The 15,909-nt window shown below is 35.8% G+C and overlaps 1 protein-coding gene across 2 annotated transcripts in view; it reads left to right on the top strand.

The window, feature by feature from the left end:
- Positions 1-14,667, top strand: part of ESF1 (ESF1 nucleolar pre-rRNA processing protein homolog) — a 34,126-nt gene extending 19,459 nt beyond the window's left edge. For both annotated transcript variants that reach the window (XM_082480974.1, XM_082480975.1), the window contains exons 10-14: positions 5,228-5,349; positions 6,743-6,833; positions 12,065-12,129; positions 12,984-13,130; positions 13,716-14,667. In XM_082480974.1, the coding sequence (XP_082337100.1) occupies positions 5,228-5,349; positions 6,743-6,833; positions 12,065-12,129; positions 12,984-13,130; positions 13,716-14,015 (725 nt within the window). In that variant the 3' untranslated portion in view covers positions 14,016-14,667. The remainder of the gene's footprint in view (positions 1-5,227; positions 5,350-6,742; positions 6,834-12,064; positions 12,130-12,983; positions 13,131-13,715) is intronic.
- Positions 14,668-15,909: the final 1,242 nt, after the last annotated feature.

The following is a 15,909-nucleotide window of genomic DNA, read 5'->3' as shown; positions in this document are numbered from 1 at the left end:
TGAACAGTAGTTTATAGCTCTGGCAATATATAAGCAGTTGAGGCTGTGCTTTCTTATGGGAGAGAAGTACATTAGTTATCATGTTATTTTTTTCTTGAACAAATGTGCTTATTTAAAAAAAAAATTAATTATGTTCAGTTGGAGCATTTTGGGAATTCAAAAATAGTTTTTCTTACAATCTCTTAAGACTCCTTAATTTTTTCAGAACTAGTTTATGTCTGTTGAAATATTTTTATTATCGAGCTCTGCCTTAATCTGCGTGACTTATTGCAAAATCTTTTTCCTGCCCAAGTGTTTAAAATACAGAGAAATACAACAGTTAAATCTAGGGAGCTTTTCAATTGAAAGGCAGAGATTTGAATTAATGTAAAAATTTGAGTTTTGGCACAAATATTTACATATGGTTATAGAAAGCATACTTTGTGAATGATTCAGTTACTCTTGAATCATAATAGTTTTAAATAAACTGTGGTGCCAGCAAAAATAAATTAGATGTAGTTCCAACTCTCTTTGGTCTGTTTCTTTTAGGCACAAAATCAGTGTTATATTTAAGCATCCATCTGTTTTCTTAATCATATCTGATTTGAGCAACAATTACTATGCATCCTTATCCATTTCCCAAAGCTTCTTTTAGAAGGTGAAGAGGGAGAAGACCACAACCGCGTTTATTGATGATATTCAGCCAGATTTTCTTTTTTTTTTAATTGGACTTGAAAATTCTTCCTTTGGGAAGAATGAGATGTAAATATTTAGCTAGGCTTAAAGGAAACTTTAAAATTTGTTTTCACCAGAAGTAGAATAGCAGGCAATCATGTCTCTGTAAAGTGCATAGCGAACCCCAACTGAATGTTGTTGCAGACTCTACGAAGCATGAAAATGCTCATACGGAATATGTATCTCAATCTGTGTCATTGCTTAGCGTGTCCTCTGACTGAAGCCGTCTTACTCCTTGCAGCACGAAGCAGTGTGTGCTCAGCTGTGCCTGGGCTCAGCGGTATAGTTCTTCACACTTGACATCTTAGCTGCCAAGGCTGATGTGGGTTTTTTCAGGCTTTTATACTATGTTAGGAATACTGTCTTGACTTAAGATGTCTTATCTTTGAGGGTGACAAATTCTAAAATTATCAGAATATTTCTTCTGCCACTCCTTTTAGCTATTTGCAACAAGGCGTTTCTTTTTTTCTGGTAAAGTATTGCATGCAAGATGAACTTGCTTGTTTAGATTTCCTGAGGATAGAGGAGTATCTTAGCTTCTAATAATTGTGACAATTTCATGCTGTTAAACTTCCAAAATTTTTCAAAACTGAATGTTTAGAGAAGTAAAAATTCTGGCCTGCCCACCCTCCCTCACTGTTCCACCAGCGTGAGAAGCAATATACACTAGGTTTGTTATAGTACTTATCACACTCTTAATCCTTTAGCTCAGGTGTGATTTAGTTCTATGCTAATATAGATTACCTTTTTGATTCTCTTTTCCTTGCCTTTATTTGTGAAGATTAAATAAGACTAGTGTGATTCATTTATTATTTATTCTAAAAAAATTGATATAGATAAGGGCCAGTTAATAATTCTACCTAAAGGAGGCAATTCCTTTCCACTTCTGCAAGCAAAAGCCTTTTGACCACTTAAATACACTCTTATTCTCGGGAAGTGGTCTGGACAGTAGTTTCTAAGCCATTCTGATCTGTGGAGAAACTCTAATGCCTTTCATGAGACTGCCAAATACCACAAGAAAGGGCTGCATTTTCCTCCAAGTCCTTCTGTGCCAGATGGATCAAATGATTCCATTTTCCAGGCAAATAAATCAGAAATCTTGTAACCTCCTTGGAGATTTTGGGGGTCTCTTATTCTGGAGATGTGACACACTTTTTTTTTTTTTTTTTTTAATCCAGTATACTGTCTTCAGAGAGAATCTGCAAGGTTGCTACCTGACCAGTAATTTTTTTCCACAAAAGTAGTGCAAAATAATACCCAAAGTAATAGTAGCTCAATTTGGGGGAAGCTGATGACTCTGCTTTCATTTACTTTGGAGATGAAGAGGTGTACAGTTGGAAATAACCAAATAATTGTTCTTGTTGTATGAGAGGGTTTCATAGTGGCATGTTTTTAGTGAACCTATACAATATCCTTCCTTTATCATGGCTCTGCATTTGTTTGCTGGCTGTATTTTTTTGCCAATTTTTGTGGCTGTACCAGTTTGCCACTTACTGTTAATTCTAGCTTCCTTCCAGGATGGTAGAATGATGCTTTATCTTTTTCTTTTGCTCCACTCTTCTTCCTGTAAGGCATGGTTTAATACGATTTTAGATCTTGTCCGCACATTGTGTTTCAGACATGTTGTAACCAGCTCTCCATCCTTTGAATTATTTTTGGAGTGTAGACAAACGCAAGAACAGGAATTGGTGTTTGCAGTTTTTCAGAAAAATGTTCTGCCTGCTTTTCTGAGGACGGGTAGAACTGTCCATAAAGGCTGCCCATATTTTCCATTATGAACTTTGTTTTCAGTTCCTCATTACTGAGGAGAGCTGGAAGGAATGATGAGGAGCGTGGACTGGCCAACTGAAAAACCTGGGAGTCAGGGGAAAGAATGGGATCTAGCCTAGGACATCTGGAGAGGTCCGAGTATGATTTCCGAGCAATAAAACAGGTATGAGGAGCGGGACGATAGGATTTGGTTAGATGAGGGCTGGACTGGGATGGCAAGAAAGGGATACTGAAGAGAGGCAATTAGAACAAGTAGAATTGGGGAAGAGACGGCAAGTGTCAGGTTTGGAGGGGGAAGCAGAAACTCTACTCCTATGCACTCCCAAGATCTATCAGTCATGTCATAAAAGAGGATGTTAACTATAGGATATCTGACTCATTTGTTACAGAAGTTAAAAAAAAAAAAGTATGTAGTGAATCAAGCAAGGAATTGCGGGTAGGAGAAAAATACTTCATTGCTCAGGCTGTTACCTCCTGCCAAGGAAGTGGATTCTGTCTTTCTGTCACTGAATTCTGCTCCAGTGTGTTACAAGGCAAGTTAGTTAATCTCTTTACTTCATGAAGTTTTGTTTTTGCCAGTGCCCATCTCGTGAAGAAGGGGCTGAAAATATACAAGCTGCCTCTGAAATCAGTTGTCCTCGTAACATGCAAGTGATGTGTGATGTAAAGACTTTCAAAAAAGCATTCCTGGAGTGTGTGGAATTCTTCACCGAAGAATGAAGATTGCTTTTAAATTCAGTGCTTATTCTGGATTTAAGTATTCTAGATGTAAAATGGGGATGCTCCAGTTCTTTAATGGATTCTTTTTTAAAGTGATGTTTTTGCACCATTGAATACAGTAATGTTATGCATTATAGAAAACTCCATTCTATTTCTAGAGTAGGGTTCAATTATTTTTGGTAATTTTGCTGTACATTGTTATGTTCAGTAACTTAGCTATCTATTGAACATTACCACAAAATATTGAGTAGCTACATGTTCAGGATCAAATAGTTAAGATCCTCTGGAAAAGGTAAAATGTGATCATGTGATGAGAAACTGTCAGAATGTATATTTACAAAAATGCTAAATTAAAGACTAGGACATACTTGTGCATGCAGTTTCAAGTGTTAGGCTTTGAAACAGTGGCATTCTGTGCTAGATTATGGAATTTAATGTAAAACTAATTAACACATCCAAACTTACAATCTGTTTCTGTTAAGCTGGAAGTATTTAGAGCCAGGTACTTTGCACTCCTATGGGGTATACTTTTCTCGGACTCTCCGGAAACTGTCATGCTCTGAAAGTAAAGAGGAAACTTCCTTCAGCAAAGCATTTAGCCACCTTTCCCAACTGCTGACAGGTCAGGAAATGCAAACTTGAGGGCTTGTCTTACACCATACCGGTAACAAAAGGATACTGAAGAGGTGCAGATCTGAGTTAATGGTCTAGTAGTTACAGTTCCTCACTGAATCTGATGGGAGAATGGTACTTTTCTTCTTTGACCTTTCAGTTCACATAGCTGCTAAATACAAAAATTACTTTTGGTAACTTGGTGTGGCTAACCAAATAAGAGGATGGTTTATTTCTCCTGCTGCTTTTGGGTTTTTTTTTTGTTGTCTTGAGTTATTACAATTTGAACTGGTAACCAGTGATAACAGAAAACATTCCTTCAAATGTTTGTTGTTTCTTTGAGAGGCAGATCTGTTTCAAGCAGTCTATGCCCTTCACCTCTGCTTCTTTTTAACAAATACTTATAAAAAAGAAAAATAAGCTATTTACCTCAAGCATTGAATCTGAATCTAGGTTTACTTTCATACTAGGTGTGTACTGTTTTTTAATTTAAGATAGTTTTCTGTTGTTAAAGCAGACCAGTACTAGGTAGCTTTAAAAGGCTAGATGACTTGAAAATAACTTGTCTAGTTTAACTTAATGCATGTCATGACATTAGTCTATAATTAGCATGTAAATTTTTTGAGTTTTAATTTGCATTTTTCTAGCTGCGGATTTATTTTTACTTTAAATTTATTCAAATAATAGCTTATTCTCTTTTACAACGATGGATGAAAAATACACTGGTCATCAGAGATACTGCAGCACTGTCATAGTATGATCACAGAGGCGAAGTTTCAGCAGTGGAGATGCTATATATAGCAGCTTTGTCACGTGAGGCAGGCATACTGATACAGCAACAACCAGATAATATTTCTGTGTGAAATGGAGAGCACCAGCTACAGAGGTTCAGGCCAGCTGTGAGATGACCCTATATTCTGCTAGTGATTTAACATTTCAGAATTGATTCAAGTCACTTCATCTTTTGTGCTTTGTTTTGCCATGCACAAAAATTGGGAATGACTGGACTGTATTCAAAGTGGTTTTGTGAATCTTAACTAATTATAGTAAGGTACATTAAATATAAGGGCTCTGTATTTGACTCTCATCCTTAAAAAGTGGCATTTGTGGCACAGTTTAATGTCTGGAGAGGAGACCTTACTGAGGAACAGCAAGAGTGTTGGGAATCAGATATCGCATGAGCAAGCTCTTCTTCTGACTCTTGTACAATTTATTACTGCAGAAATATTTTAATTGGAAAGCCACATACTGTAAACTGATCTTATTTTTAAAGATGTTGTTTTAAACTATATTATTTTCACAGACTTGTTAAAGAAAAACTAGATGATTCCTTTACAAAGAAGAAAACAGTTGATTTAAAAAAAAAGTTCAGATTCATGTAATTTCTTTTAAATTACTATTTTTGTTCTAGGTCTCAAAGAAAGTGCTGAAGAAATGGTCAAAAGCAGGTTGGAAGGAAAGGATAAGCTAACTCCATGGCAAAAATATCTAGAGAAGAAGAAAGAAAAAAGAATTCTTAAAAAAAAGAGAAAGGTAATGTTTGCATTGGCCACTTGGGTGGGATTTGTTGTTTGTTTGTTTTCTTAAGTTGCTGTTATTGTTTGTTTTGGGTAAATGGAATAAAAAAAATGTATAGCTTCCAGTGCTATTTTAAGGTTTGAATGTACAGTGGTCACTCGTGTGGAAAGACTGGGAGTGCCTCATCTAACTGCAGAGAAAAAGGATGTTCAGGGTGCTACTGATAATACATAATACGCTTACACAATTTTTTTTTTTTTATCTACTTGTGTTGCTTTTAAGATAAATGAGTCGTCATAACAGTTGTTTTTTAACTTATATTTTTGAATGCATTAAGAAGGGTCTTTTGCTACGGTATGCGTACCAGTTCAAAGTTATGATCACGAAACATGTAGTTTTGGAAAGTTAGGCCTAAATAAGTACAGACTTATTCCCAATAATTTGCCATTATTATGGCAAAGAATTACTAGCCATGAAGAACTATTCAAATTTCAAATTGCAAGAGCAAATTTGGTAAATAGTTCTGTGTATGAATAACAAAATGGTCCTATAGTAATGTGAAAATTGCTGTTGCTTCATCTTTCCACATGCAAAAAGTAATTGTGAAGCAACTGACTCCTGTGGCAGTAATGTGCATAAGTAAGCAGATAAATGTTTGTGCATATGCTAGGGAAAAAAAGCATGTGGCATACAAAATTTAGCTTCCCTAAATTCTTAAATTACTTTGAATATAATTAATGTTGCAGAATAATGTTTTTAAGAGTAATCACTACAACTTGAGTTACACTGTACATTCTGGTTTGGTTTTAACTGACATTTGATGAGGAACTTCTTAAATCTTACAGAAGATGAGTGTTCTGAATAGAGTAAGTAGCATTGTTAGGTAGTAGAGCAATTTTTGCAAGCATAATATTCTTGTTCAGTCTGATATATTAAGTCAACGGGCAAGGCGTATGACATAATACTTCCAGTCATAAAATCTGTTCTTTTAAATCCAAACTCAGTTGTTTTGAATTTCAGAGCACACAACGAATCTCCTTGCTCAAGTTTTTCCCCCAGGTAGAGTTTTTGTGGAACATAAAGTAAGGACATAACAATGCTGTGATCCTGTAATTTGTTGATATGGTTAGCTAACGCATCACAGTTTGTGGGTACATCTAATAAAGATCCTTGGAATATGTAAATAGCCCTTCTTCAGGTACACAAAGTCTTTCAATCTGTGAAACAAATTTTAAATTGGTGATTTGCCTTTATTAGCAATTTTTAGTGTATTCCAGTTTTACAATGTTCAGCATACAATATTTCAGTTTTCATGTTCATAGTTACTAACAGAAGGAACATTTAATTCCAGTGAAGTTTTGGTAGTTCTTTATATGTTGATTGAAATAATGTTTGTGCTTTGTTACAGACTACTGCAGAGAGAGAACTGAGTGAAGATGAACTTCCATCTGATGTTGATCTCAACGACCCATATTTTGCCGAAGAATTTGAGAAAATAGGTAGGTCAAGAGGGGTGACTTTGGGAATAAATCTGCCCTTTCTTTAAATAACGAGCTTTAGAAACAAAGTTGAGCTAGAGTAAACGCAGAGATAGTATGTTCAGAATGAAATAAAGTAGGTGTCATTTGCCTAAAATTGCAGGTGCTGTTCTTGTAAAATGATGAATATCGTGATACGTGGAATTGCAGGGAACATAATTCTCTTAGCTTTCACTAGTTACCATTAGTTAGCTAATTTGGGGGGTTGGCTGTTAGAAACAAGCTGACCATCTGCTTCTTTAAATATTCCAGAGAAAAGAACTTCATTGCCTTCAAAGCCTGTTCCCTTTTATATGGAAGGAACCCAATAAATATGGGTGCCTTTGAAGTTCAGGTCAATTACATAAATGTCAAATGTTTTCGCATCATAAACAAAGTTGTCTTTCAGAAGAAATAATTTTCTTTTCTCTTAGGCTGATACATGTTTTTACTAGTGTACTCTGGCTGCCTAGAAACCCAAATAGTGAAATGTAATATTTTAGTAAATAACGTTTGTCCGGTTTAGATTTTTAGAATACCTTTTTTTATAAGCTTTTTAGTCTGATGTATAAGTTAGCTTTGGCTCTGGTGACAGCAAATTGATTTTGAGTATGGCTTTGCTGGTTAAATTTTAAGGTAGGGATAATCAGTAAGTGTGAGTTCCTGGCTTTCCATGCTTTTTGGAGCTGAAACCTAAGGCTGGCTCATCCTATTGTATATTAAAAGAAGAAAAAAAGAAATGGGAAAAAAAATAAGAAAACAAAAATACAACAACAAAACAAGGAGATAGCAACAGATTTATAAATATTGCCAGTCTGTTGTTTTGGTTGGTTTTTTTGAGTATAGCAGTGCAGATGCAAATGCTATTTAAAAAGAGTAAATTAGTTGTAATTTGATACCAGCCAGCATAGGCTTCTGCCGTGATTATTTGAAGTTTATATTAGGAAAAAGTAAATAATTAGAAAGCAAAACCTGGACAACTTTGTGTCTTAATGTGCTTAAGTATATGTCTTCATAGTCAGAAGTACAGAACAGCAGGGTGAGTCCTGTCCATGTTTTATAGAAAATACCACAATTTAAGGTGTCAATGCAATGCTGTTTTCTGCCACGCTTTCCTGGTGACTTGCGTATAGGTTATTTCAGAACTCAGTGGAAAGATGCAATTCCTTGTAGCTCTTTTTTTTTTTTTAATTTCTCTTTAATAGCAAGATTATGTGGGTACTCTCATGCTAATGTTTGATGTTTCGATGTTCTATGTGAAATCTCTGGAAAAAAAAGTTTTCTTCTGCATTATGTAAGAAGTTCTTTGTGTCATGGAGGGGCTCAGCAGAGAACGGTCGGTCGTATCTGAAGAATCTTAAACCTTCTTTTCCATAATACAGAGAATAGACTTTTAGTGTGGGTTGAAGTCTTTGAGGATAGTGAAGTAGACATAAAGGTTAAGAAAGTGAAGCTTTTGTCTGCAAGATTACTGATAATCTACTGAGAAACAGGAGAAAAACAGAATGTGGCTAGCCCTGGAGAAGTTTTAAAGGGAGAACACAGGGGTTGGTTGCAAGCCAGTTGACATTTTAACAATAATTACACAGCACAACTTTGTCTGGCTTCACCAATTTTACCCAGAACAGCCTCTGTCTCATAGCTGGGGTTGCTTTTAAGCGCAGTTAGTTTATCCAGTTGGGGAAAATGGGTTACAATCTTCTTTGAACTAGGCTGTAGCTCTGCCAGCTTTGTATTTAGGGTACAGGCAGCAATAACTTGAATTATCATAATTTTTCATATGCCTTCCACAATTCCCCTGAAAGATTGAATTTTGTCCCTTAAGTTGACTGTCACATGATCCTAGATTATGCTGAAAAAGCGTATGACAGGATATGTTGGCAGACTCAGGTGGACCTGAGCAGAAACTGTGAGGATACAGTAGTGCTGTTAGGGCTTTGCAGTGGTGTATTTGCTCCTGTGCTGGATTCACATGTTGACTGTAATGTGTATGGGTCTTGTATCAGTCAGTTTTTGACAAGCTGAGGCAATTGAAGGGAAGCAGGACTATTAGGAGCTGTTAGACAAAGGGCCTAACAAATTTAAGTGCTGTGAGTGGAAAACTGGAAGTTATGGGAAGTCTACTTAAGCAAACATTAGGTTTGCCTTTGTTCCTGAAAACTGTTTGTAAAACCAGCCGTGATTCTTACACTGTGGATAGCTCATCTTGGGAGGGGCAAAGTAGAGCAAATTCTTTGTGCCTGCTATACCCAAAGAGTGTCTGTGCAGGTGTGTGCAAATTAGCACTCCTGAAATTCATGATGGTGCTTGCTTTGCACAAAGCTTTCATATGCACATAATCCCTATGTGGTTCTTCAATAGTACCACAGGCTAAAATGTAAAATGCTGCATATATTTGAGCCTTGATGTTGCATTTCAGAAGCTTGATTCTAATTTGATATCGTCAAGAAAAAAAATCATCACTTTCGTTTTATGTTGTTTCAAAAAGTGTTGTAAATCTCTCCTTTGGTTTGGCCAATTTCAGTCTCACTGCGTCTGTTTCTGTGGGGTCCCAGAAGATGTTAATGTAGGACAGAATGACCTTTGTAGCTTAAACTGTTGGAAGATTAATAGCTGAATAGTGTAATTGCTTATTAACAAGAGAGCAATGTCCTGCTTTTGGAGATCACTGAATAGTTCCAGAATGCTTTAGACTATTAAACATAGTTTCTATGGATCCTTCTTTGAGGAAAACGGCTACGTGTCGTTAGACATTACTACAATTCCTATAGGTGCCAAACCATTTAGATGCTCTCTCGTGATCTAATTTTTGATGTATGTAGAAATTGATGGCTTTTTTAATGCTGGAAGGTAGCAGTATGACTGTGGGGATATAAGAGGTTAACAGCAAAATCCAAGTATAGTTGTAGGACCTGTACTTGGAAGAGGAAGGTCTTAGCTGTATTACTGATTCATTTACTGTGTGTCTTTGCAAGGCCTTTGAGACTGACTTTCAAGCTTCTGAGTAAGACAGATGAGAGGTCTTGCGAGAGGAGTTTTTGGGCTGGGGTCGGTCTCTGTATTTGAAATATCAAAATTATGATTAGTCTTTTGCTGTTAGCACTGGCAAGTCAATGATATGCAAAATCAATGTTGCAAACTAAATTCTTGAGCTGAGAAAGAGCCAAACAGCAGCTTGAGGGTGGCTTGCAGCAGAGATCAGAAGCTTTTCTCGCTGACTGATGGCATCTGTCAGTTCTGCATAGCATTGGAGATGATTATCTGCTGCTATAGGGTGGACCAAATCTGATTAAAAGATGGCAGTGGGCATTAGGTGGTAGGTAAAATCTGAGGGTTTGGATTCAGTTGGAAAGGACTCTCACAGTAGGTTTTACATTCATATGCGTGCAAAAGGTGGGGGGGACTTCCATAATGTACGTGGGGAGAGGGGCTACATCAGGAGAAAGAGAATATTATTTGTGAATTCTGAAACCAAATTGTTTTCAGCATGATGCAAAGTTTTTAGCGCTCAGAGTGATTTGAGGTACCAAGCTGGTTTTATTAGCTGCATAGGGTCATAGTAAGAAATACATAGTTTGATACTAGGGCCGGGTTCACCCCCATCTGCAGCAACAGTTTCTGAAGGCATGAATATAAGCTATCTTCACTTCTGTGATTGTACATATAGTGAAAGATAAGGGACAATGACTTAAGGGCCCTGCTTGGGGGATGGGTGGAAAGTCTTTAACTTTTAGAATAATTGTGTTCACTTCGTATCTCTGTGCCCTGTTTCCTTTTCTGTAGTTTAGCCAGTTCTAGGAAGATAACAAAAGTTTTCATAGTTGTTGAACTCTTACAGAAGAAGTTTATTTCACCCTTCTACATATTAACATAAATTATGTAGGTTAGGTAACAATATTATATCTGAATCTGATTTTCCTGCATATTTTCTGGAACTACTAAATCAACAAGTTGGTTCTTGAGCTGATGACATTGCACATCTGCATAGTTTATTTTTTGGTTGTGGTGGTTTCTTTCTTCTAGAAATCCATTTCCAGCTTGGAATCCATTTAGAAATAGTCAAGAGAATAGTCAAGGGAGGAAAAATTGTTCTTCAAGAAATGTGTCCTGTTCCAGAGTATACTTAGTGATATAACTTGACATTTTTCTGGCATTTCTGGTATTTCTAGTCTGACTACAAATCTGGTTTAACAAAATGGAGCCAAATATCTTCCTTACGAGTACCCCCAGTGGACTGTAATAAATTGCCTGGGAATGTAATTCCAAGCTCAAAGGTCAGAGTATGTGGTTCAGGTCAGGAAACCTTCTGCTTTCCCGCTCCTTCTTGATCGAGGTCTACAGGCATTCCAAAGAGAATAATTTGATTTTGTAGGATTTATAAACAGGTCTGTTTTCATTAAAATTTATGTTTGACTAATGTGTTATGCTGTTACTATTCATTATGTCTGTCTAATCAGCACTGTGTATCTAAAGTAAATTCTAAGAGAGTAAGAAAGCTTCTTCAGAAGAATATTCAATTCAGTCTGAACAGAGTCAATCATTTTTTATTCCTGTGTTTCTGTTCAGGTCTTTTTTACGAGGGTTTTTTGCACTAGCATGGCTAACAGCACAATATGGTCTTTTAGCCTTGCATATAAATTTTAAAAAATGTTTGGGTTTTTTTTTCTTTTGTTTTTTTTTTTTTTGACTGATGTACTCATTCAGCTGGCAGACTTGTATTCTGGATACAGAGAAAAGATGCACATTTGCTTTTGTTTTAAGTATTTACTACATTGCCTACTTAAGTAGAAAGAATGAACAATTTGAGAACTGCGGGACACTTCAATTACATTTATGAGTACATAAACTAATTTCTCTTTGAAACACCCTGGGAGTGGAGTAATGTCATATGTTTGCCTGCACTGTTGTGATACTTCTCTCTACTGCTCTGTGAAAAATACAGTAAAACCCTTTTTTTTTCTAACTGTTCTTTTTTGTTTATTTGTTTATGCCATTTGAATAGTGCTGCCTCCTTAAGTTAAACAAACATTCTGTGGATTTTTGTTGCTTTAAGTCTAGCTGGTTTTTCTTAACTTTTCAGCCTTTTTCCACATCTGACATTTAAGTATTGATTACAAGAAAATGAGATACGTTTAGAGGTTATATTCATAGGTAAATTATGCTCTCATGCATAAGCTTGAATAAATGTGTGCTTGTCCTTTATTTGCACTTAGGTTTAAAGAAGAAGCCAGAATCAGTTGAAAGTACCTCAGAAGATGAAGAAGTTGAAAAGCAGAAGGTAAAGTCATTTAAAATGTTAATTACAGGTGTTGCGTTGCCTGAATTCTGCAAATATTCATGTTATATGTTTGTGGGTAGAACTACTAAATTCCACAGGACAGCAATAGAAGAGAACTGTATGATTTTAATAGCGAAAGCTTTTGGAACAAAAATTACTTGAGAAGAATGGTAGATGGTCCATGCTTTGATGTTTTAAGATTACGCCATGACACCTTCCTGGAAGATCATAGTTGAACAGAGTTAGGTAACACTGAAACATAAGGGTGCAGAAGCCATACTGGTTGAGCTGACAGTCCCTCTAGCTGTGAAGTTATCCCAGTATGTTTGTGTGTTGGGCAGTGCTGAACATTTACTTTTAACATCAGCGTTGTATGAAACATTTGTGTGTTCAAATCTTGTCCTGTAGAATTTTAACCCTGAAGATTGAATTGTTTGTTATTGCGTGTTTGCTTTTCATTCTTTCTCAGAACAAGTTAACTAAATAAATTTATTAAGTTCATATATGTTAATTTTTATCTTGCTATATAATTGTCAATATAAAATTGTGTCAATTCGTGATTCCTAAGTTATGGTGTACAGTTTTCAGATTAGATTATTAGTGTGTTTGAAAGTTGATTGTGGATATTTGCATTTATTTTATATCTAATAAAAAGGAAATCAACTATCATATTCAATATTACACCTCAAAATGTTAAAACTATGTTGTTATGGATGAAATAATACCACCCTGACAACCCTATTTCAACTTACTTATATGTGTGTAGATTCATACAGACTTTATTAATGGGCTGTTATATTTTTCATAGAAAACCTAATTTCATTGTGTACATGGACTTTCTTATTTTGTAACAGGCTGAAATGGCCCTACTTATGATGGATGATGAGGATGATGCCAGAAAACATTTTAATTATAAAAAGATTGTAGAACAACAGAATTTGAGCAAGAAGAAAAAGAAACTCTTAATGAAAAAGAAAGAATTACTAGAAGATGACTTCCAGGTAATGGTATACTTGTGATTTTGAGGCTCACCTAGAGCCTCATTGACATTGGTAATATCAATTATTTTCAGGACAAATTTGATGGTCTCGTATCTTCCTCCCTTACTCTATCTGAAGGAGAACAACCTGATCTACCTTTTTAGAAAGCTGCAGGCTGTTTTCAAAAAGCAAGAAATATTCTGGTACAAGGTTGAAGGGGGACAGACTCAAACTCCGTGTAAGATAACAGGGTGCTATTTATGCAAGGCCTTGTACCACTCATTGCCTAAAATACTTATTCATATGTTTGTTCTGATTGTTATCCACTGCTTCTTTCATCCTGGTCAGTTCTCAACAACAAACCTTTCCTTGGTCTGCCAGTAGAGGCATATACAGGATTTGTACAAGCATTCACTTGTCGGTTTTACTATTAGTATCTTCTGGCTACTTCACACTCACTGGGATTTTGTGACTGGAGCAGTTCCAGGAATGGTGAACAATCTCATGAGCTATGACTCCCCAAGTAGCTAATGTTTTACCCACAATAGCAAAGCTTTTATACACAGTAAAGGTTACCTAAAATAAATACTCCTTTTCTGCCTTCAGGTAAATGTTGCTGATACAAGATTCCAAGCCATGTTTACTTCCCCCCTATTTAACTTGGATCCTTCAGATCCGAATTTCAAGAAGACAAAAGCAGTAGAAAAGATCTTGGAAGAGAAAGCTCGACGAAGAATAGAAAAGGAGCAGGATCTTAAGGAGGCAAGCAAGGGGCTGGAGAACAAGATGGCAAAGAAAGGAGAGGTTGCAAAGAAAGCCATAGATCCTGCCTTATCAATGCTAATAAAATCTGTCAAAAATAAAACCGAAGAGTTTCAGGCAAGGAAAAAGCAGAAATTCAAATAAATGAACTTTGTTTTTACTCAGACTTTACTTTAGTCTCAGTTCTTCTATGTGGTGTCATCTGTTGAAGTTACTACAGCCTGCTCCGATTCCTGTCCACCTAAAATTTCCTGAAAAGTCACCTAATTGTGGTGGTGAGTTTTGAAGTAACTAGAGTAATAATTACTCTTTCCTTCTGCCACAACAAATACTCTTTTGTACTGCATTGAAAAAATACACCTTGAAAACATGTAAGGAATTGATGGTTTGGGGCCGGTTTGTTTTGTATCATGCCATCTCTTAAAGATAATAGGAGTGCTGAAGATGGCTACAAAAAATAATCGTAATTATGGTTATATTTGTAAGTAAGAACAACGCTTCTGCAGAGGTTTAGAGCTGAGACTAAGCAATCTTAATGTTTTTAATTCCACAAAATTCTGTACAATGTATCTCTGTTGATAAAGGAGGTAGTAATATAACTAAAAATTGAAGAAATTTTGTATACAGGTTTTTTTTCAATATTTTTAAAAGATTTCACATATGCTTCATTAATTTCTCCTTTAGATACTTGAAAATTTCCTGGATAATATTAGATCAAATTAATGGAAAAATTGCCATTTAGAAGTGTTTCATTAATATATATTGGAAATAAATGGTTTAAGTTGGCCCAAAGGAATTTTGGGTGCTTAGCTGTGTTTTCTTCTGCGCCTAAATGAAACTGTCAAAATTAAACTTTCTCCTATTAGTATTCTATTCCCGTTAACACAGTTAGACAAGTCTTATACAAAGTCTTGTAGCATTGCAAGTGTTTAAAAAAAAAAAAAATAATCAAAGGTGGATCTAGATGTTACAATTTTAAAAACCCTGTTGTTTGGCCACGTTAGTAGTAGTGTCGGTGATGAAAGTATCAACAATGCAGGGAAAACGCAGTAGGTAGAAAATGATCTTTCTTCCCTGGAGTGTGGGAATTCATTTGTCTAATTCATTTGTTTGGTTGGTTTTTTGGTTTTGGTTTTTTTTTTTTAAGAAGGGTTTGCTATATTAGCTCTAATGGAAATACAACATTGTATCAAAAAAGAACAAAAATATTAGAAGCAAGGAGCTGAAGGTAATTTGTACTTGTAAAGAATCATTGTTAATTTCTAAGACATTCTACTAACTTAAGCAAAGAATTATATTAAAAGAGGTTAGAAACTAGATAACCAAACTAGTGTTTATATAAAGTCAATATTTGTCAGTATGTAAAGGAGATCACTGAGTGAGATTTAGCACATGAGAGGCTGTATACCTAATGGCCAAAATGGACAAGGTAATTAAGGAACACAATATAGAATAACAGATGGAAAAGGGTTTTGCAAGAGTGCTTTGCAATGATGTGCCTGAAGAATATGTGCAGACCTTGAACATTTTAAATGTAATTGCTCTTCATGACCATTTGAACATCGTCAGGTTCATTTTCAAGTACCTAACAGAAAAAGTTGAGATATTTTATACATAACTTTGATCCAGCTTCTGTGGCTTCTTAGCCTTTCAGACACTATGGCAGGACTCATCAAACCCATTTTGTAGTTTGAACTGACCAACTGTGATGGAGAACAAGGAAAACTTGTCTCGCTGGAAGCGATGGGAAACTTCTGAACATGGGTGTAGAGTGGGAACAGCATAATGATATTCAGCAAGATATGAATTTACGAAGAAAGAGAGGAAAGAAAGGTGCTTTGGGAAACAGAATTTTCCACCAAGGGCAGTATCCCTGCATCAAACCGGAGAGGCAATTTTTACTACTTAAGAAAAGGTTAAGTGTCATACAAAAGGAATAGAAGTATACACATATGCACCTGATACAGATAGTGTAGACAAGTTTCTCTCATAGTAAAAGATCATAGTAGTCTTAAATTAAAATTTGCAGCATGGAAAA

The sequence above is a fragment of the Vanellus vanellus genome (genome assembly GCF_965231255.1).
Source record: "Vanellus vanellus genome assembly, chromosome: 3".
Taxonomy (NCBI): Eukaryota; Metazoa; Chordata; class Aves; order Charadriiformes; family Charadriidae; genus Vanellus; species Vanellus vanellus.
Note: the sequence above shows the minus strand (reverse complement) of the source record. Positions and strands in the feature narration are given on the sequence as shown.